Source organism: Desmodus rotundus, chromosome 3 (genome assembly GCF_022682495.2).
Source record: "Desmodus rotundus isolate HL8 chromosome 3, HLdesRot8A.1, whole genome shotgun sequence".
NCBI lineage: Eukaryota > Metazoa > Chordata > Mammalia > Chiroptera > Phyllostomidae > Desmodus > Desmodus rotundus.
In genome coordinates this window covers 16695726-16718668 of record NC_071389.1, presented here as the reverse complement: position 1 = coordinate 16718668, position 22943 = coordinate 16695726, and the positions used below count along the sequence as shown (strand labels likewise).

Sequence of the window (22943 nt, the reverse complement as noted above, 5' to 3'; positions counted from 1 at the left end):
AGGTTTGATAGGCTACATCTGAACAGCTCCTGGCCCAAAATACACACTCGATGTCAGCCATTACAGCAGTGAAACCACACACCATCGTCGCCGGACTCTTGACCACTCAAACAGCACTTCACTGCGCATAGTCTCACCATGATTTGCAGCCTCACAATGTGGTGAAATACCTAGTGCGGTATCATCACACCCATTTTACCAATAAAGAAAATGAGAGGTTCAGAGAGGTTCAGCAACTTTCCTGAGGTCTAAACATGTATGAGACAGAGTTGGGGTTCTGAACCTCAAACCTGGGCTGTCTTTGCTGGTGACCTATTTTATGGCCATTAACGAGTGGATGAGGCTATCCTGGGATTTTGTAAATCACCATAAGTGCAAACTATGGCCTCATAAGACCTATTTTTTTTTTAACCCTCACCTGAGGACATGTTTGTTCATTGATCTCAGAGAGGAAGGGAAAGAGAAACATCAATCAGCTGTCTCTCATACATGCTCCAACTGGGGATCGAACCTGCAACCTAGGCACGTGCCCTGACCAGGAATCAAACCCATGACCTTATGGGATGATGCTCCAACAAACTGAGCCCCCTGGCCAGGGCCCATTTTCTTTCCTTTTTAAAACTTTAATCTTTATTGTTTTTTTTTCCATTACCATTTAGCCCCCTTATACCCTCGTCCCCCAGGCCAGGACCTATATTCTGTAAGTAAAAAAGAGATGCCTTGGGAGCAGGAAGCAGAACGAGGCCAGACAATAGAGTGCCTCTGCCTGCTTCCCCTGCCAGACACAGAGCCTGGCACACAGCAGCACACTTGATGGCAGATGTATGGGGAAGGACTCACAGTTTCCAGGGAAATGCAACACGCAGGGATCTTGCACAACCCCCATCTTTGCTATTTCACCTCTTCCAGACACTGTGGAGGCTCCAGGAGGGCAGGGACCAGTGTGTTGCGTGCATTTCATTAAGCCAATGCCAGACACATAGGAGGAGCTCAAAGAGTATCATGACATTAAGAAAATGATTGTTCAAGAATTGGACCAGGAATCAGAGATTAGGGACCCAGACCCGGGTTTGCTTCTAATCACTGGGGTCCTTAAGCAGCCCATCCCTTTTTCCTGCCCCTTTGCAACTCATTGTCCCAATTTGTACAATGCGGGGATTGGGCTAGAGCAGTCGTTCTCAGCTCTGGTGGTAATTAGAGTGAATCTCAGATGCTTAAAATAAGGGATGGATGCCCGAGCCCCACCTCAGACCAATTAAAACAGAATTTTGGGTGGCCATTGGTAGTTTTTAAAGTATCCTGGGTGATTCTGAGGTGTAGTCAGAGCTTAGACCCTCTGAGCTAGATGCTCTCTCACTGCCCTGTAAGTTCTGCAACCACATTTCAGCACGCTGCTAGCACAAAGACTGGCAGCAGGCCTCTGGGGCTCCACCTGCCCGCGCAAACACAGGGGTCCCAATTCCAACGTCTGTTTTTGTTTTGCGGTGCACTCACGGTGTGGGCTTATCTGAGCCCCAGGCTATCAGCAGGGCTGGTGAGAGCTTTGGCTGAGTCACACGTGCGGAAGCGCATTAAAAATGGAGCACCACGGATCTTTTTACTCTCCCTAGTTTTGCCTTTTCCAAAATGTCATCTAGCTGGAATCCAACATTGTGGCTTCCAGACTGGCCTTCTTTCACTGAGCAATATGCATTTAAGGCTTCTCTATGTCTCTGTGGCTTGAGAGCTCATTTCTCTTTTATCAATGAATAATATTTGATTGTATGGCTGTGCCATAGTTTATCCACTTATGTTTTGAAGGACTTATTGGTTGCTTTCAGATTTTGGCAATTATAATTAAAGCTGCTGTAAACACTCACGTAGGTGTTTGCATGGATCTGTTTTCAACTCATTTGGGTAAATACTAAGGAGAGTGATTGCTGGATCCTATGTAAGGCCATATTTCTTTGTAAGAAACTGCCAAACTGTCTTCCAAAGTGGCTGCACCATTCTTCTCACACCAGTAATGAGAGTTCCTGTGGCTCCACATCCCCACCAGCATTTGGTGGTGTCAGTTTTTAGGATTCTAGCCGTCCTAAAGGTATGTAGTGGTCGTAATTCACTGATTTAATTTGTAATTCCCTAATGATGTAATGAATATCTTTTTATGTTTATCAATCACCTGTATATCCTCTGGTGAAGCATCCATTCAGATCTTTTCCCCATTTTTAAAATTGGATTTTCGTATCATTTAGAGTTCTTTGTATGTTTTGGATACATGTCCCTTATCTGATGCATTTGGGAAATATTTTGTCCTTTTTTATTCTCTTAACGGTGATTTCCAAGAGCAATTTTTAAAGTCCAATGTAACACTGTTTTTCTTTCATGGATTGTGCTTTTTATGTTGTATTTAGGAACTCAGTGCCAAACCCAAGGTCACCTAGATTTCCTCCCACCTTAGGTCTCTGATTCATGTTGAGTACATTTTTGTGAATGGTATAAAGTCAGTGTTCAGATTTTTTCTTTGCATGTAGATGTCCAGTTGTTCCAGCACTACTTGTGGCAAAGACTATCCTTTCTACGTTAAATTTTCTCCTTTGTTAGAGATCAGTTGAGCCCTGGCTGGTGTGGCTCAGTGGATTGAGCACCAGCCTGAGAACTGAAAGGTGGGTTCTATTCCCAGTTAGGGCATGTACCTGGGTTGCGGGCCAGGTCCCCAGTTGGGGGCGTGTGAGAGGCAACCGATCGATGTATCTCTCACACATTGATGCTTCTCTCCCTCCTCCTCCCTCCCTTCTCCTCTCTCTAAAAGAAATAACATTTACAAAAAAAAAAAAATCAGCCCTGGCTGGTGTAGCTCAGTAGATTGAGCACGGGCTGAGAACCAAAGGATCGCCAGTTTGGCCAGTTTGATTCCCAGTCAGGGCACATGTCTGGGTTGTGGGCCAGGTCCACGTGACCTGGGGGCCACGTGAGAGGCGACCACACATTGATGTTTCTCTCCCTCCCTCCCTTCCCCTCTCTCTAAATAAATAAATAAAATCTTAAAAAAAAATCAGTTGACTATACTTGTGTGGATCAACTTCTGGGGTCTCTATCCATTCCGGTGATTTACTTGTTTATTCCTTTGCCAGGACCAAACTATCTTGATTATTGTAGCCTGTAAGTCTTGAGGTTGGGTAACATCAATCCTTCAACTTTGTTCTTCGTGTTGGCTATTCTGGGTCTTAGGCCTCTCCATATAATCTTAAAAATCAGTTTGTCAGTATTCACAAAATAACTTGCTGGGATTTTGACTGGGATTTCACTGAAGCTATAGACCGAGTTGGGAAGAAATGACATCTTAATAATATTTAGCCTTCCTATCTGTGAGCATGGGATATCTATTCATTTTGATTTTTCTTGACTTCTTTCATCAGTTTTATAGTTTTCCTTATATAAGTCTTGTACATATTTTGTCAGTTTATTCCTAAGTACTTTTTTTAATCGAGGGAGTGTTGATGAGGGCTGAACAGGCGGAGCACAGTGAGTGACTGTGTGACAGTGCAGTGGTGGGTACCTGACATCATGCACTTGTCAAACCCAAACAGAACTGTACCGTACAAAGGGTGAACCCCACTGTAGATTATAGATTTTAGTTAATAATAATGTATCAATATTGGTCCGTTAATTGTAACAAATGTACCATACTAATGCAAGATGTTAATGATGGGGAAACGGAGCCAGGGAGAAAGGAGGCATCTGGGGCTCTCTGCACTATCTACTCAATTTTCTGTATGCCCAAAACTGCCCTAAACAACAGTCCATTAAAAACAATGACAAAAAGTGCCAACTCCAAATGAAAGCGGGGGGCAGTAAAGTCTTCCAATGGCCCCTCCTGGCTTACAGGATTAAGCCAACACTCTCTCCCCAAGCACAGGGCATACCCCACAGTTGACTGCCCCTTGGGTCCATAGGCTACCCCTCCCTCTGCAATGCGGCTGAGCTGAATTCCTCAGGTTCCATGAGGGATTCTGGGGCTTTGCACTACACTCTCTTGGCATGGAACATTATCTTTCCCTTGCCTGGTCTGCAAATGTTTTGAAAAAGCTTCTGCAGACGTCAGCTTGGGAACACAGAGGAATGGTACCAACCCACAGCACCTGCTTCCCAGCACCACCTACTGTGCTTCTGGCAGGCCCTTTCCTGCCAGTCTCCTGCACTGCGCCGAGTGTACCCTGCTGGCCCGGCCGGGTTCTCTTCAAATGTGCAAACAGAAGAACAAGATTTCAGTAGTGAACTGGTGTTCCCACAGGACTGAACCACAGTTCCCAAACTGTGCATCAAGGCACCTTAGGGCGCCGCATCAGATTCCCAGGGGGCACAGTAGGGTATTTTAAATTTGAGATACTCAACACCTGTTGGCTGTGCTACGTTCCTTTGGCTGTCACCTTTGAAAAGCTGCATTTCTAGTGGTTGCAGTGATAAAAACAAGCAAAAGCCTACGTGCAACAGGAAGTGGGGGTGGGAGTTCCCAACGTGACGGGGGTTCCACGTGCTTTTCAGTGCCTGCGAGCACACAGATCCCAGGGTACTTCAGAGAGAAGCAACAGTATTGTTTCTTCTCGTGTGTATGTTTCACTTTCAAAACGACGACTGCCACGGTAAGACATGTATTCTTACTGATTTAACTACTTGTGAAATCAGACTGCGAGGTACTTCTTTTGGGTCAGGGGATCCATGAAAATAAGTCCTGAGACACTAATGGGGGGGTGAGTGTCGTCAGTTGAGGGAGTTTGGGAACCTCTGGTCTAAGAAATCCTCTAATCCAGGACACATTAAAAAAAAAAAAAAAAAAAACCCACACAAAAACCCTGCAGGCTGTGAAATTAATTTAGTGGGTTAAACCCAGCATTTTTTCTCCTTAATACAATAGAATGGTAAATGGAGCTCATTGCCTGTAGCAAGGGTATTATTGTGTGAAACTTATGTTCATTATATACGTACAAATAAGCATAGGTATCTTGGGTCACAATGTAAAATGTCTACTTCTTGTTTGGGCTCTAATTTAACAGTTTGGCCCTGACTGGTGTGGCTCAGGGGTAGGGCGTCATCCTGCAAATCGAAAGGTCTCTGAGTCCTGGTCAGGGCAAATGCCTGCCTAGGTTTCGGGCCAGGCCCCTGACTGGGGGCCTGGAGGAGGCAACCAGTCCATGTTTCTCTCCCTCTCCTCCCCCCTCCCTTCCCCTCTCTCTGAAAATACCGGTAAATAAATAAAATCTTTAAAAAAAAAGTTTGAAAACCATTAAGACCCCAGCCTCCTTATCTTACAGGTGAGAAAACAGCCCGGAGAGTGAGAGCTGATTACTGCAAACCAGCCACCAGTGCCACGCTCTGCACTCAGTCCTCTTGAATGGGTGGCCACCACTCACAGGGACCCTCCCAAGGCAGTCTGCATCTGCCTGGTCGAGGTGTGGCCACTCAAAGTCACACAGCTACAGAAGCGAGACATCAGGTATCCTCACTTTGGTCCCAGGACCCATTTGCACCCCACAAATGCCACCAGCCACACCTAGAACAAAACGGTTTTAATCAATCGTGTCACCCTCACTCTCCTGGGAGCGGAGCAACAAAAGGCTCGGCTCCTGCCCCCAGAGGACAGTAAGGCTTATGTGTCTCCACACTGCAGGGTCGGGGCTGACAGGCAGGGCACGGGGGCAGGGAGGGAGAGGGGGATGCAGGGAGACGGGAAATGGTGGGCAGCCGGAACACAGGAAAGCAAAGGGGCCCTGCTGGTCCGTGGGCCCCAGGGCCCAGCCCCAGTACACCCGGCTCTCCCCTCCCTGGCTGGAGAAAGGTCATGGAGAAGAAACAGGGGAGCAAGTCCCAGCAGCAGGAGAAGCAGCAGCAGCTGTTTCCTTCGCCAATAAATACACTTCATTACCAAGCTAGAAGAGAGGGGTGGGAAGAGGGACTGGGGTGGAGAGGAAGGGAGAGAAGCTGCCACCTGTGTTGCTGGGATTAAAGCAATGATGAGATGGTGCCAGACCCCCCACCACTATCCTCACCCCTCCCCCTCTGTGTCTTCTTAAAACTGTGAAAAAGCTTTTAACATGGCCCTCCTGTCTCCAGGGCTGCTCTGAAGCCTGACTGAGAGGAGGCACCTGGCAGAGACAGGGGCGGAAGGAGGGAGGGAGAAAAAGAAGGGAGGCTGCTTGCTTCTCCCCAGAGGCTGCAGCTGGAGGGCTGGAGCCAAGTAAGCACGGAGGGGAAGGAGGAGGGAGAGGGGAGGAAGGATGAACCAACTACCAGGAGCAGCTCCTGAGCTGAGAGCCAAGGAGGCAGAGAGAGGGAGGCTTGGTGAGTGGTGGGGTGACCGCTGCATCCAGTGTAAAGCTTGGGGCTGCTGAGGAGGGAGGGGGCTGAGTTAGGGACTTTCCCATCTGAGTGGCTCGGGAGACTCACCCTCCCCCCCCACAGCAGCAGGGGACAGAGAAAAGCCATCACTTCTTTGGTCTTTGTGGCGGCTCTACATGTGGGGTGGGAGGGAGGGCAGAAAGGGCGAGAAGGGCCCTTAGCAGGGAGCGCCACCTCAGCGAGAGTAGGCCTGGCTGAGAGCTCTGGCAGAAAGGTCACAGTGAGGCCAGGAGCGCCTGAGAAAGGAGAGTGGCCGTAGTGTGGAAGGCCTGGCACAGGCGGGCAGGGTACAGTGTGGTGCCCCGCCCTTGCCAGGGTCCTCAGGAAAGGCTGAGCCCCAGAGGTGGGCAGAGAGCAGGCACAGTGGCCTGGCTCTGCCCGTTTCAGGGTTCCTGTCCTTCTTTCTGCTTCTACCCTGACACAGTGGCTCTGGAGGGAGGGTGGGGCCTCATCCTTTTTCAGAACCTTCCCTGAAGACCTCGGGGGAGCTAGCCTTGCCAGTCAGGAGCAAAAATGGCCACAGGTCAAGGCTGGCCCTTTTTGAATGGAATTCCACTCCCCGTCCTGCTCCAACTGAAGGGTAGGCAGTCCTTGAAGACAGCTTCAGCCTCCACACCTGAGGCAGGCCGGAGCCTCCAGGGGCCTGGAAGCGGGAGGTTGGGCGAATAGGGAGGGGCTTCCCCTCCTGCTCTTTTGCTCAGGGCTGGGGTCAGTCAAGGGCAATCTGCCCAAAAGTCTGAAAGCCAGCAAGTTGTAGCAACCCCACCCCCAATGCCAAACTAACAAACAAAATGAGGGAAATAAAAACATGGGGTGGGGGGAAGACAAACCAAAACAGAACCCCCTGACCTCCTGCCCAGGGTGGAGGATCCAGCCTGTCGCAGGGGCCACCGGGGACCAGGGCTGGGAGGGTCTAGCTGGGCCGGCACTGCACCTGGCCCTCGGAGCTGTCCTCATCGTCAGAGGCCCCAGCACCCCCACTGCTCAGGCCTGTGATCCGGTAGCCCATGTTGAGCAGCATCACCTCCAACGGGTCTGCATTCATGCGCCGCTGGTTGGCCTGGGAAGCGCCCTCCATGTCCTCCACAACTCTGCCTGTGAGGTCTTCGCTCTGCGGGGAGGGGACAGCAGATACATGGGGGAGGTGCACATGTCTGGGGTGTACGTGTGGGGGACGCACACACCCGGTGTCTTTGAATTTATACCGGTTTGTCCTTGTGTGTGCATGGTAGAGGGAACACGCACGCTGGGATGTGCACGGGTCACCCCCGCCCCACACATACACCAGGACATATGTGAGGACACCGCCACATACCACAGGGGCTGTACACATGGCGGGGCTCACGTGGGAGGGAACACAATACCCTGGGACGTATGTATGTGGGAGATGCACATGCTGGGACAGACACTGGGGGGAATGCACACACCAGGGTATACATGGGGTGGTCCACACCAGAAAGTGATGGGGACGTACCACCCCAGGAGCTGTACGTAGGGGACCCATATGGGGGCACACATACTAGATAGCAGGTGTGGGGGGTGAAGACACAACTCTCCCCACCCAACTCTTGGCTGTGGCCACTCCCAACAGCCATTCCTTTGTCCTTCTTTTCCTCTCCCCTGATGGGAGGACGCGGTAGGCTCTCTTCAAAATCCGCAGCACATTGACTTTGGAATTAGATAAACCACGTGCCTTCTGCTTTGCCAGCAGGGAAGATGGAGGAGGTGGGATGGAGGGCACTGCAAGCCTCAAGCCAGCCCACCTGGCCGCCCGCCCCGGGAGTGGAGGGGACTACTTTGTCCTAAGTGACACTTCCCATAGGCATCACTTCTTTAATCCTTAAAGCAACCTTTTGAGGTGGTGCTGTCAGCCCCACCCCAGTGCGGAGATGATGAGAACCTGGCCAGAGATGGTTATGTCCCTCAGGCAGTGAGTGAAGGAACCAGGATGCAAACTCAGGCCCACCAGACTCGAAAGCCTGACTTCTTCCATGTGACTGAGCGAGAGGCCTCTGCTACGAGGGGCAGAGCACCTAGGGAGCCTGAGGTCCTGCTCTCAACGATGTGTGCTGCTCTGGCCCCCTCCCGTCCCCCTCCCGGCCCTGTGCTTGGTACTAAGTCCTGTGTGTGAGACACATCTTCACAGCTTGCTCAAAGACATGGTCCTCAGAGGCAGAAGCCAACTCTTGTCCCTGGAACTGTCCGCTGCATTTGGAACTGTAAGAACTCAAGGGCTCCCACCTTCACGCAGCCTTAGGCCCTCGAGTGAGAGCTCACTTACCCCAGCAGCTTCTATCCTCTGTGTGACTCACTTCCCTTCCTAACTGTCAAAGGTCCAGCCGGAGGCCCTGTCCAGGGTCCACCCCTACCCTCCCCGCCTGGCTTCGGCCATGTCTATAGCCTCACCTCTGGCCGGGGATTCCAGAGCCGTACAACAGGGTCAATGCCGCTAGTGGCCAGGAAGCAGTAGCTGGGGTGTGGCTGTAGGCAGTTGACGATGGACTCGTCCCCCTGGAGCACGCGGACTAGGTTGGTGGTCTCCTTTTCCCAGATGAAGAAGGAGCCATCGTCAGAGCCACTGACGATGTACTGAGCGTTGCTGGCAGGGGGGAGGGGCAGAGGACAGGGGGGTCAGGTGGGGTAGTGTTCTACAGTCTCAAGTAGAGGCTGCGTGGCTTAGGGCAATGGGGACTGGGAAATTCTGTAGCTGCTCAGCCCCTGCAACCTCCAAGGTCTTCACTTGACTAAGCACATGGTAGTCGTCTCCACACCGCAGAGCTCTAGTCACTGTTTAACTATTCTCTCTCTTTTTAAAATTATTTATTTACTTTTAGAGAGAGGGGAAGGGAGGGAGAAAGGAAAGGAGAGAAACATTGCCTCTCATGCCCCCTACTGGGGACCAGGCCTGCAACCCAGGCATGTGCCCCGACAGGGAGCCTAACCAGTAGCCCTTCAGTTTGCAGGCTGATGCCCAATCCACTGAGCCACGCCAGCCAGGAATAACGGTTCTCTTAAACTCAGGGTCAGGGCCTTCCTGGGTCCCTCTAAGACATTGTCTCCCAAAGTACATCCTAAGCTCCTTGGCTGCCAGGACCATACCTTGTGTCTCTGGGAACACCTTTGTCTAAGCCTTCCTTTAATAGCCCTAGTCTTCCTGAATCAAGACCCCCAAATCCTACAGTGCATCTGCCCTCACACACTGTGGACATTTAGGGGGATTCGAGTAGAGAGATTCTCGGTCCGTGTTCATGTGTCTTGCCTCCTAAAGAAAGTGCAACAGCTGCAAAGGAGGGTTGGGGGTAATGGCGTCTGGGATGCGGGCTCTGTCCCTCAGTACCTGAGGCACTGTCCCCAGCACATGACAGTCGTGCCAAGATTGCTAGCCTCTGAGGGCCCTCACCCCATGCCCCCAGCAGCGGGGAGGCTCCAAACACCCAGATAAACCAAACTCTGTGCATGCAGAAGAGGAAGGAGAAGGTAGGGGATGGAGAAAGTCCAGATACCACACTGCATGTTCTCATGAATGACCTCATTATTGCTCCATGAGTGGGGGTGGTTGGTTTCATTTTATAGATGAAGAAACTGAGGCCCAGAGAGGTGAAGTCATTTGCCTAAGGGTATAGAGGCAGGGCTGGGATTTGAGAGTTTTCTAGAAAAATTATTCCCTCACCCTGGCCAGTGTGGCTCAGTGGATTGAGCGCCAGCCTGTGAACCAAAGGGTCACTGGTTCAATTCCCAGTCGGGGCACATGCCTGGGTTGCAGGCCAGGTCCCAGCTGGGCATGTGGGAGGCAACCAATTGATGTATCTCTCACACACTGATGTTTCTCTCCCACTCCTTCTCCCTCCCTTCCCCTCTCTCTAAGAGGAAATAAATATGCCCTGGCTGGTGTGGCTCAGTGGGTTGAGTGCTGGACTGCGAACCAAAGAGTTGCTGGTTAGATTCCCAGTCAGGGCACATGCCTGGGTTGCAGGCCAGGTCCCTAGTAGGGGGCACTTGAGAAGCAACCACACATTGATGTTTCTCTCCCCCTCTCTAAAAATAAATAAATAAAACCTTTTTAAAAAAGTAAATAAATAAAATCTTTAAGAAAAGTTATGCCCTGCTGGGGGGTAAATGCAGACAACTGTACTTGAACAACAGTAATTTTAAAAAAATAAAAGAAAAGAGAAATTATGCCCTCACACCCCCCAACCTCCTGCTGCCCAACCAGGCTGTGCCCTGCTCCTGTTCAAGGCCTCGGACCTGCCAAAGAAATTGGCCTCCTTGATATCCGTGGTGGTATTGCAGTGGCCACAATAGCGGAACTGATAGTCGTAGCTTCGCTCCCGCAGCACCATCTCATCTTCTGAGATGGAGTCCTTGCGGCTTGTGCTGCGGAGGCGGACAGGGCCGCCACCACCACCAGCTCCCTTCTTCTCCTCTGAGGGCACAAAGCAAGGAAAAGTGAGAATCCAGCCCCTCTCTTCCCCCACTAATCCCCTCCCACCTTAGTCATGTTTTCAGCCCACGTACTAGCAATGTAGGCTACCTGCCTAGACTGCTACCCTGGAAAACCGGGAACGACTGTGGGAGAGAAGCATCTTTGGTCCCAGTTCTTGAGGATATTCAAGAAGAGACCTCTGATGCCAGGGGGGTCTTGGTTCAGGTCCCTGAATAATGTCTGGAAGCCCCAAGATGCACAGACCCAAGGTCTGTTTCTGTGGGAAGTGAGAGGCAGGGAGGGGAGGGTGAAGCACTACCAAGAAAGCTTGAGGGGGTGAACAGATCCACAGCTCTGCAGGCAATGAGGTCTAAGCCCTTTCTCTCTGGAAGACAAGTTATCCTGGATCCCAACTGAGGCACTGATGTAGGGTTAAGGGTCTTAGGTAAAATCACATCTGTTTTTTCAGTGCCTTAAAAGTGCCTTGTTTCTGTCTGCTTCAGGGCCTTTGCACATGCTGGTCCCTATGCTAGGAACTATTCTCCTCCCACAGCTATACTTTGTATCTCTTCCTCCTCATCCTTGAGATCTCAGCTTAAATGTCTTTTCCTCAAGAACCCCTGACTGCCATCAAGCTTTCCTCCATATACCTATACTGTCACATATCAGGTCCCCGTGACACTCATCACACTCTGTTTCTCCTTCATCACTTGGTGCCTTCGCTAGGCGTAAACTCGTGAATAGGGAAATCCCATCTGACTTGTTCCAGGACAGCACAGTGCCTGGTACATGGTAGGTGCTTTATAACTTCAAACAAATGAATCGCTGGCATGATCTCCGTGCAGGTAAGGCAACAGGTTCACAGAGGCTGCGCTTTACCCAAGGTTACCACGTGGCAGAACTGAGATTGGGACCTGAGGCTCCACACCCAGCACCCAAGGCATTTCTATTGCCCTCTGCTGCTGTCTCTGCTACAAGTGTGCCAATGGGAACAAGCACAACCGCCAGCTGCTGCCCCCCACTCAGATGCCCAAGGCCCTATCTATGAGGGGGTGAGAACACCCTATAAGCCACATGGCCTGACTGGGGCTCAGCTTACTGTTATCCTGAGTCCTGGGCACTATACCAGGTGCTCTAAACAGGCTATTGCTAATCCTCAATAGAAACTGAATGGGAGGTGCTATTCTTTTTCCTTCTTTTCAGATCAGGAAACTGAGTCTCAAAGAAACCAAATGACTGTCTCAAGGTCACACGGTTTCTGACTCAGCACTTGAACCCAGGCCTCTCTAATCCCAGAACCATGTCCTCTCCAGAATGTCATGTAGCTCCTCAAACAGGAAGAGTGACAGCAGCCCCTCCTCAGTGCCCACTCACCACTATCATTTTTGGAGAAGAGGGCGGCCGTGATGTCACGGCCCAATGCATCACAAGCGCTGCTGTGGGCCTGCTCCGGGAACTTCCCTTTGAAGTCATCCAGGCACTCCAGGGCCTCAGCCACGTACTTGAGCTCAAAGAGGCAGCGGGCTAGGCGGAAGTGTGCTTTCAGATGGCATGGATTTAGGGAGATGGCCTTGAGGCAGTCCCTCAGGGCATCGTAGTGGTCACCATCCCTGGGTAAGGTAAGAGAGTGTGGCTTGGAGGTAGGGTCACATGACAAGCAAAGAGTCATCCCCACTCAGTCCCTGCTTTCTGTGGCCACCCCAGCCCACCTCTGACAGATCTTAGAGCAAGGGTACTCGGGGATGAAGCGAGTCTTGGCTCAGCCCAGGCCTCGCTTCCCAAGATATAAAAGTATGTTAAGGTAAGCCAGGAACCCTGAGGTCTTGGGGGTGGGGTGGGAAGTGGGTGTGTGGCAAAACCCAGTGTAAGGCTGCCCTCTGCTGGACATAGTATGCACCTGCATACCCGTTCACCCCAGGCACCCGCAGCTCTGCAGCAGAAGGCCTGGCATCTTGCCAGTCTCAGCTCCCCAAACCTTCCTTCTCTCTTCTTCCTTCACCTCCTTAAATCCCCCTGACTAGGCTTCAAAGCCATGTCTGAGGTAGGGGGCCCTCAGGACAGTTCTGTGGTCTGGGGAAGCCAGAAGTGCCAGGCTGGAGACTTGGGGTCTGACCAGCAGGCAGCAAGCCCTCAGCCAGACCTCCCTCTGTCCTGGCTGACTGATCCACAGCAGCTGTGGCCTCTACCTCCTGGGGCTAGAGGATGGGGCCTGACAGACTGGCAGAGTCAGCTCTCTGGAAGCGATGGTGGGGGGTGGGTCTCGGCATGCACACCAGGAGCTCCAGATCTGCCCCTCTCACCCCTCCAACCTCCTGAAGCATAGACGAAGGGAAGTGGAATGTTTCTCTGTGGGGGAGTTAGCGGGGAGGGATCAAAGGAGAATCCCCTCCTCCCACCCTGTTCCAGAATATAAGATACACTCCCCCAGCAACCATATACTGGTTCCCACCTCTCATCTGGAGAGCCAGACTGGTCACAGAGCCACTTCTCCTTTGGGAGCTGTTTTTTTTTTTTTTTCCTCCCCTCTTCTAGGCCTAAGACCCAACTGTGCACTCCCAGAGCTGGTGGCCCCTCCACCAAGGCAGCTCACAACCCTCCTGCACTGGGCTGAAGCGGGCTGACATGGGGATGTCCTCCTGACCCTCCTCTCCTACAGCACTCAGAGGGAGCATCCAGCCCTTGGAGCAGCCATGCTCAGACCAAGAATAGGCAGCTTAGCCAGCATGGGGGCAGGCAGGAGACAGAGAGCTTTCATGGTGTAGTCAGTGTCAGAACGAGTGGCTGTGATGAGGGAGCAGGCGCTGTTTGGAAACCCAATTACCGCCTGCAAGGTGCCCCTCAGAGCTCCTGGGGAGAGCCAGACCAAAGACCAGCCAGGAGCCAGAGGGTGACAACTCCCACTGTATCCAGGAGCAGATGGCAGCCCTGGGGAGACTGGCTTGGGACAGAATGTGACATTCTAGGGGTCACTGGCAGGCATGTGGGAATGAGGAGAGAGCAGACTGGCCCCAGGGCTCACCCATCCAGACTTACTGCCAGATCAATCTCCCTGAAAGGACAGCCCTCAGCACATCCCTCTCCGGCTCAAAACTCTTCAGTAGCTGCCCATCATCCACTGAATCAAGGCCAAAGCCCCGCCACCGCCACAGCTCTGCATTCCAAGTCCTTCCCAGGCCGGCCCCAGGCTACCTCACAGACTCATCATCTCCTGCCAGTCCCTTCCCGAACCCTCTGCTCCAGCCAAATGGATTTGTTGTTCTGCAAACAAGCTCTTCAGTCAGTCCCCCACCCCCATGCCTTTGTTCATACCATTTCATCTCCCTGGGAATGTCCTTCCCCCATAGTCTCCTCCTCCTTTTCATCTCCTTGTCTAAGCCTACCCACACTTAAAGCCTATTTAGCACATCTTCCTGATGCTCTCCTGATTGATCCCGAGCTAAAGCGACCCAACTGTTCTTTGAATGGCCAGCACTTCACCTGACCATTCAGAAAGACCTACTGCTTCCTGCCTCTTTGATGATGGATCATATCCATCTTTGTCCCCCATCCAGAGGCTGGGAGCTCTGGATCACAAGAACTCAGAGTGACAGAATTTTGTGTCCCTAGTACCTAGCACATAGTGAGCTCAGAGAATATGCTGAGGGCACTTATGGGTTGAGAATTTATCAGCCTCTTTTAGCAAGATTGCAGGAGTGAAACAGCTCTCAGGCTAGGGCCTGGATGAGGATACCCAGCTGCTGGGACAGAGGTGAAACACCTCAGGATGGCCCCCAAGCCACCATCTCCTGGGTCTGGCTGCCATTTGAGCCCTTGGCAGACTCCTGATGCCTGAGCTAAGGCCTGTGGGGGTAGCATCTTCCCAAACCCCCGTCTACCATCCTGCTGACTTGAGTGGGTTTCTTAAGCTTCCCTCTCTGGCCTGTCTAGCTGCAGCCAGACGATGGCACACCAGCTGGCCTGTCTGTCTGGGCAGAGCCGACGGATGCCAGACGGAGCAGAAATGGCTGTGGGCCCAGCTCTATCCATCTCTAGTCCTGGCCCTGGCTGGGGGATGGGGGTCTGCCTGTCTGCTTGCCTGCTGGTGCTACAGGCAGAAGGGCTGGGGGCCCTGGGCTCCCCAAAGATAAAGAATTCTTCAGGATATGGACCTCCTCCTTTACCACTAGCCACTACAACCCAGCACAACCCACAGTCAGCTTCAGGTTATGTGGGATCTTGTTTGTGCTTGGTCCAAAGGGCCTAAGAGCACAGGAAAGCACTCCCCAAGGTCAAGGAGCTGCAGAATCATTTCAAACAAATACTAACTGAATTCACGAAATACCTCATTTCCATCTAGCAAGATTCCGTTGCTCCTTCAAAGTCCAATTCAAGGCCCAACTCTCCAATCGCTGTGATTAACCATTCTTTTAATCCCTACTTCTCCAGTGGCCACAGCACTTAATAACAAAGCCCCATGCTGAAGCTACTTGTGCATATATTCCACTTAACTGTGAGCCTCCCTGATGCTTGAGACTTCCTGACTAATGGGTTGGGTGCCTGCCTACCACCAGCCTAGAGGTAGGGAAGAGAGGCTTGGCCTAAGAAGCTCTAAGAGGCTGCAGGATGTCACTACCACCTTGCCTGGTGCAACATGGCTCCATCAGGCTCATTGCCTACATCCCGCACCCCGGCCCAAACCCACTCACCACTTTCGCTTCATGTAGGCAGCAGCTCGGTTCCCGTAGAGCATGGCATTGTGAGGGGCCCTCTGCACAGCCTTGCTGTAAAGCTGAATGGCCTGGGTCCACTGCTGGCAGGCAAAGGCCTCATTGGCTTGCTGTTTCACACGCTCCAGGTATGGGGGCAGCTCTACCTGGGGGCTACAGGGGAAGCAGAGCCAAATCAGGCCAACCAAAGAAGGTCAGAGTAGCCCCTCAGGGAAGCCTGTAACCTTGTCTGAGGGTCACACAGGTTTTCTTGGCTCCTGGGATCTGCACTGTCATCTAGAAGAGATCACTCCTATCCTTGGCCTAAGTTACCACGACAGGTAATGGATTCAATTCATATACTTTGAGCCAGTGAAAAAACAAGAGAGGCAGCCCTGGCTGGTGTGGCTCAGTGGACTGAGTGCTGACCTGCGAACCAAAGGGTTGCTGGTTCAATTCCCAGTCGGGGCATATGCCTGGGTTGCGGGCCAGGTCCCCAGTGGGGAGCGTGTGAGAGGCAACCACACATTGATGTTTCTTTCTCTCTCTTCTCCTTCCCCTCCCCCTTCTTTAAAAATAAATAAATATATAAATAAAATCTTAAAAACAAACAAACAAAAAAAACCCCAAAAAGCAAGAAAGGCAGAAATGAAGCTGGCCTAGACAGGGTTAAAGCAATTCTTAACCAAACTCCTGGGCATGATAGTAGCTGACGCCACCTGCCTGCATGTTGAGCTGAACCTTGTGACCACCCAAGTCCCTCCCATGGATTTCTCTAGAGAGAATTCTGTTTCTCTCAAGGGCCAGATGATTTCAATGCCTCTGTATCCAAAGCCCAGCACAGGGTCTTACAGAGAATAGAGGCCAAAAGATGCTATGGGATGGAGAAAAATATAGTGGGAGAGGCCTATCTGCATGGAACCCTTTTTAATTTTTTTTTAACCGGTATCCAAGGACATGCCCATTGACTTTAGAATGGGAAGGGAGGGGGAGAGAGAAGGAGAGAAATATCAGTGTGAGAGAAAAACATCAATCTCCTGCCTCTCACATACGTTCCAATTGGGGATCGAACCCACAACGTAGGCATGTGCCCTGACTGGGGAATTGAACGTGGGACCTCTGGTGTACTGGACAACTCTCCATCCAACTGAGCCACACCAACCAGGGCTGGAACCCATTTAGGAGGGAGCTCAGTGGTAACAGGCATTTAGCCTTTGGGTCCCGGCCATAGCTTCTGGTCTAAGAGACCAGAGCTCCAGCCCGAGCATGACTGGAGTCCTACCAGGTAGGAGTAGCAGTGGGACCACTAATCACCCTCCAGAAAGCTCCTTGCCCCAGTCCCCTGACTCTGGCGTATCTGTCTGGGTTGGGGGTCAGGAGGAAGGTTTGTAAGACATGCCCCTCCCTCTAGTCCATACGATGTAACTGGGGCTGGGAGGGTTGGACAAGGGAGGCTGGCCTCACCTGACATGTCCCCTACTCTCTGGCAGCCGGAAGCCATTGCTGTGAAGGTGCAGGCCATTGGACACGCCGTTGGACACACCATTGGTAGACATCTTGCCATTCTGAACTTCTGGCAGGGAATGGGGAGAAAGGAACAGCAGCAACTCAAAAGGAGATCCTCATATCTCCTCAGCAGCCCTCCAGCTTCCATACACAGGGTCTAATGGTTCTATTGTGAGGCCATCTTCCCAGGGTCAGATCCATTCCCAGAAAGCAACTTCTGGTAGACCGGGCAGGCAAGGACATAAAGAAAAGCCTGTGCACCCTCTGCTGGCTGAAGAGGGACATAGCTTCACTTGGCATTACTCTTAGCTGGAGCTGGGGGTAAGGGTGGGAGAAGGGGATGAGGAGGGGCCTAAAACAACGTTAGGCCCCAGTAAGAAGTCAATGAGGAGACTGGATCCAGGACGATAAGGGAAGGGCAACTCCTTCAGGTCCTCAAGGGCCAACCTGTGGAAATACACTGCTTTTTCGGAGGGACGTGAAAGGGGCTGTGGCGCAAATCCCTTTGACAGATCTCTGACCTACTGTTATGCTTTGTACTGTGCAGACAGTGTATGTCAGAGAATCTACTCATTTGGAGGGTCACAGCCACAGCCCAAGGTAAGGGGCAGGTTTCTCAGCAGAGGCTGCACACTCGAGCTTCCCAGCAGACACACCCTAAATTTAGGATACCTTAAGAGAGAACTTACCCCCTGAGGAGTGGCATTTTCTAGGCAAGAGGAAGGTGTACGGCCGCTGCTTGTAAGTCAGGTCAAACAAATAGACCTAGAGGGGAAGCATCAAGAAGAGAAAACGAAGAGAAGGGCTGTGAGGCAAGCATGTGGCTGAGCAAGGCCTGGGTGGCTCTCAGCGAGTGTTGAGCAGGGAACCATCGAACGAGGCCAGGAAGGGTTTCTATGGAGCGAACCTCAGGCAGGAAAACCTTCCAGTCCCTGCTGGAGGTACTACATTAATTAGAATCACATGTTTAAGCTGAAAAGGTCCTCAGAGATCACAAAGCAAAATGCCTCACTTTACAGATGGGAAAACTGAAGCCTCAGAGAAGAGAAGCAATTTACCTAAAATAACACTGATAGTTACTTCCTTCAGTAAATATTATCTATTATTACTTAACATTTATTGAATTCCAACTTTGCTGCAGGAACTCTGTTTCATGTTTTATGTGACTTATCTCATCCTAGAAACCATTCCATGAAGAGGTACTATTGTATTTTCATAATCTCCTTTACAAATGAAGAAAGGTATGCTCAGAATTTAATTTATCCAGGGCCATAAGAGCAGCATGTGACACAACCAAGACCCCAAACCAAGTCTGCCTGGTTGGAACCGCTCTGCTGAATCCCTCCACTCATGCTTACGCTACCTTTAGGCCAGATGATGGCTCAGCAATCTGAAGCCAGGGCCCTATTCTGAACTCAGGTGCTCACCTATTCTCCATCCTATATTTTTTGTACGAATTCATACCTTACCTTGTAATGTCATCAACTGTTTTACTTGCTATGTATCCCCTGTTAGCCTGGGATGGACTGTATTTAGCATGTGTCTCCCTCATATTTATGGAAATGCTAGGTCCAGAGTACGTGTTCAGTGAGTAGTGGGAGAATAAATGAATTTATGCAAAGCTAAATAACTATCCTGACTGAGAACATGCAAACAGAAGGTTTAGCAGCCTGCCATCACCAAAGAACACTTCCCAAAGCTGGCCCTAAACCAAAGCCTGGCTGCACGCCTGAACCCCAGGGTCTCCTCCTAGGAAAACAGCAGACGAGGAAACCAAGGTTCAGAAAAATGAAGGGGCTTGTTCAAAGTTACAGTACACAGCTAGTAAACAGAAGGTCAGCATTTGAAGGTAGGCCTGTCAGGTCTAAAAGTTATGCTCAAGAAAAAGACCAGGCAGGGCATATCTCTGGGAATTCCAATGATTCCACGTCACTCCCTCATTTCACTAAAATGTCACTTAAAATAAGGCCTCTAATCTGCATCGTGGCAGTGGACACAGCCCTGGCTGCTGGATTTGGACGGTGGTGGGGCAGAGCCAGCTCGGTCACCATACATACCTGCTCCCCTCCCATGTTGACCAGCAGCTCTGTGCCATTGGGGCTGAAGGTCACATAGGTGGCAACCAGCACTCTCAGACGGTTGTTGTAGTCAGGCAGCTTCACTGGCAGATGACCTGCAGGGAACAGCCCAGTAACCCTAGTGTGAGGCTCCCAGGACCCCCCAAAAAGGGCAGGAAGTCAGCTATACCGATCATGATCGCAATCACCTTCATTATAAAAACAGCTACAAGCGTTGAGCCCTTACGACATGTGCTGGGCCAACTGCTCTATGTGCTTTATCTCATTTAGTCATTACTACCCCATTTTATAGAAAAGAAATTAAGACTCATCAAGGGTTAGTAATTTGCCAAAGGTCACATGATGGCTGGTTAATGGCAGTCAGGATTAAAGCCCAGATATGTCTGACTCTAGAACCTTCGCTCTTGACCACTGTGCCGCACCACCTCCCTGCACTACCCCAGGCAACGCCAGCACCCAGCCAAGAGTTTGGGGCCAGAGCTGGGCTGAGCCCTACCTGCTACGTAATATTGGGCTGCACCATCCGGAAGGGGCTTCTGCCGATCACAGAAGGTGTGCACACCTGCTGAAGGGCTCTGCTTCATGCTCTTTCTGGTGGAAAGGCAAACCGTATAGGTTACAATGCCCAGCACTAGCCCTGTCTAGATCACACCCCATTCCCAGGAGGAAAACCTGTTTGTATCCCTGAGAGATACAGAAGGTACCTTTCCTCCTTACCTCAGCAACCCCAAAGGTCCACCAACTGGACAGCCGTGGACACACACTGCTTAACAAACAGGCCTTGCCTACTGTCTCGGTCCTCAAGACCACCCCATTGTCCTCATTTGACAGGAGAGGAAGCTAAGGCTCAAGTTTTAATCCAAGTCACGTAGCGTATGAGGAGCAACAGTGGTCGCCCAAACCCATGAATGAAAGTCAGCAGGCCAGACGGTCCTACACCTGTCCCAAGAGTCCACTAAAACCTAGGCTGGCAGAGCCGCTCAGGTCTGGGACTTCCGTGGAGATTCTAGTACATTCTACTTTTGTTTTTTAAAAAAAGAACAAAATAAAATTACATGCGCAAAAAGAAATTCATGTACAAGATTACTATAACTCTGCGTAAACACTCATAGTAAAAGAACAAGCAAAAAATATTATACACAGTGATTTCTTTTAGGTGGTGGATTATGGATAATTTTTAAATTATACTTTTCATAATTCTAAAACAAGCATAAATTGAAGTTTTTTCAAAAAATCACAAAAAGTTTAAAAACCACCTCAAAAAGAAGAGGCTGGCAATGTTGGAAAGCGCAGCAGGTTCCCAGGGACTTCCCTGCGGGAGGCCGAGCTGTCCGTACCTGTGGTTATGGATCATGCGAATGTCGTAAAGCCTCACGAAGGGCCCACTGGCCCCTACCGCCAGACAGTTGTTGTCCTGGGGGTTGACAGTGAGGCACTTGGCTTCCACCAGCTGGCCACAGTACTCCGTCAGGTCAATCAGCACTTCCGAGTGTTTGCTGTTCTCTCGAAGGTCATACTGGCTGTGAGAGAGGACAGAGTTAAGGGACTGGAGGCCGGGCCCCGTGTGGAAGGCAGGGAAGAAGCCAAGGCCTTGTTATACAACGTGACTGGGAGGGGCTCTAGACCTATTTGTAAATAATAAGAGTGTCAAAAACCACTCTCATTTCTTGAGTGCCTACTGTGTGCCAGGTCCCTGTAGCAGGCTTCTCACATGTTTTATGCTAACATAACTCCTCATATAACACTACTGTACCTTTTTTTTTTTATTAAAAAAACCCCACAGATGTCAGTATTATTGCTACTAAGTACTATTACTAGTGATTACCAACACTTAGTTGGAAATTGCTTTGTGTCCAGCATTGTTCCTAAGTGTTGCACATGTGTTATCTAATTAAATCCTCACACCATCCCTAGACACCATTAGAACACTGAGGTTCAAGGAAGTTAAATAACCTGCCTGGGATAACAATGCTAGTGAGTGCAGAGCTGGGATAGCTTCCTAAGACTGTTCTGCTCCTTAATTCACCCTTCCTTCCTTCCCTATCTATCTATTCATCCATCTATCCATCTATCTATCTATCTATCTATCTATCAATCTATCTATCAATCATTTAGTGATAGTGGCCTACAAGAGCCTTCCTAACCTAGTTTTTTAAAAAAATATTTTATTTATTTATTTTTAGAGAGGGGGAAGGGAGGGAGAAAGGGAAGGAGAAAGAGAGGGAGAGAAACATCAATGTGTGAGAGAAACATCGATCAGTTGCCTCTTGCACGCCTCCAACTGTGGACCTGGCCTGCTACCGAGGCACGTGCCCTGACTGGGAACTGATCCAGTGACCTTTTGATTCACAGGCCAGCACTCAACCCAGCCAGAGCCAATTAAAAAAATATATATCTTTTTGAATTCTATTCTGCTCCTTATTTTAATTCTTATTGTAAATTAGTTTCTTGTAGGAAACAAAAGAAGTATGGAGGTGATAAAAAAGAGAATCTGGAGATCATCTAAGAGCTACCTAGAAACACCAAATGCCAAGAGAAGCCCAAAAGTCCCATCCAGGTGTCAAAGGTCATGCCAAACGCCCACCTGGCAGCAGCACATGCCCACAGCTGCAGCCTGGGGAGCATCTCTGTTGCCAATACACAGGAACACGCAGAGAGTGGGAAGGACATCACCCTGTGCTCACCTACCTGTTGCTTAGGCATTTGCACTGATCTCTTCATTGTTTGCCTTACCTTTCTTTTTTTTACGAGAGGGGGAGAAATATTGATTGGTTGCTGCGCCCCAACTGGGACTGAACCGGCAACCCCGGGGGGTGCCCTGACTGGGAATCAAACCTGCAACCTTTCAAATAAAAAGAATATATTGTCTTAAAAACTATAGTCTACATTAATTAAAAAAAAAAACACCAAAAACCAAAAACAAACCTTTAACCTTTCACTTTGCAGGACAATGCCCAACCAACTAAGCCACACCAATCAGGGCTCACCATATCTTTCTAAGCTCACTCTCCAGCTCTAAATTGCAGCGATTCCTCAATATTTTTTAGCATCAATGTGCTTTTAGTTTACTTTTACCAAACTCCTCAGTCTGGCTTTCCAGACCTGATTGCACATCCCTCTCCAACCTTGTCCCTCAGAGAACTCTTTGTCCTGTACACGCCGCGTTTATCCCTGCCCTCACAAGCTTTGCTCGAGCTGGGAGTGCACCCGGCTTTAGCTTGCCCATCCAAACCCTGTCTGTTCTGGAAGGCCGGTTCATGTTTGCCTTGTACTAGGACACCTTCCCTGACTGTGCCTGCACCTAAGTGCTTGGGCTTCTATCCCAGGCCCTTGATGCTCAGCTTCTCCCTGCTGCCCTGACAGTCTGGTCAAAGCTAACAAGTGCAACGCAGAGTAAAACTCACCACTAACCACGTGCTTTCTGTCTTCTAAGTACAGCAGGTCCTCGAATAACATCTTTTCACCATTCAGTGTTGTTTCATTATAACGTTGATGAGAGGCATGGGAACTTAACTCTTGTTCATATCAATTAGCCTATGGTAATACTGGTTTTGTTACATGTCGTCTCACTTATAGACAAAGAATCTATTGATGACTTAAGTGAGGACTTACTGTACTGTGCTAAGTTTTTACTGGCACTATCTCAATTTTAATGCTCAGGTCAGCAAGGGAGGTACTGTGATAATTCCCACTTCATAGATGAGGAAACTGAGGTTCAGGGGTGAAATGACTTGCTCCAGTCAAACACTGAGTGACAGAGGTAAGACTGACCCCAGATCTCTGACCTCAGTGCCCTGCTTCTAACTGCTATGTTAGAGTTTACAGAGGACTTAGATACCTCTCTTATAGGGTCTCTTATAAGATCTCTTACAGGAT

General features: G+C 50.2%; 1 protein-coding gene across 3 annotated transcripts in view; it reads right to left on the bottom strand.

The window, feature by feature from the left end:
- Positions 1 to 5531: 5531 nt before the first annotated feature.
- WDTC1 (WD and tetratricopeptide repeats 1) overlaps positions 5532 to 22943 on the bottom strand; it is a 66792-nt gene continuing 49380 nt past the window's right edge. For 2 of the 3 annotated variants that reach the window (XM_024554431.4, XM_024554430.4), the window contains 10 exons: positions 20405 to 20587; positions 19564 to 19658; positions 19047 to 19162; positions 17679 to 17754; positions 16948 to 17056; positions 15484 to 15657; positions 12173 to 12408; positions 10621 to 10798; positions 8782 to 8974; positions 5532 to 7486 (listed from right to left, as the gene is read on the bottom strand). In XM_024554431.4, coding sequence (XP_024410199.2) covers positions 7289 to 7486; positions 8782 to 8974; positions 10621 to 10798; positions 12173 to 12408; positions 15484 to 15657; positions 16948 to 17056; positions 17679 to 17754; positions 19047 to 19162; positions 19564 to 19658; positions 20405 to 20587 — 1558 coding nt within the window. In that variant the 3' untranslated portion in view covers positions 5532 to 7288. The remainder of the gene's footprint in view (positions 7487 to 8781; positions 8975 to 10620; positions 10799 to 12172; positions 12409 to 15483; positions 15658 to 16947; positions 17057 to 17678; positions 17755 to 19046; positions 19163 to 19563; positions 19659 to 20404; positions 20588 to 22943) is intronic. The other variant, XM_024554433.4, reaches the window with a different exon arrangement.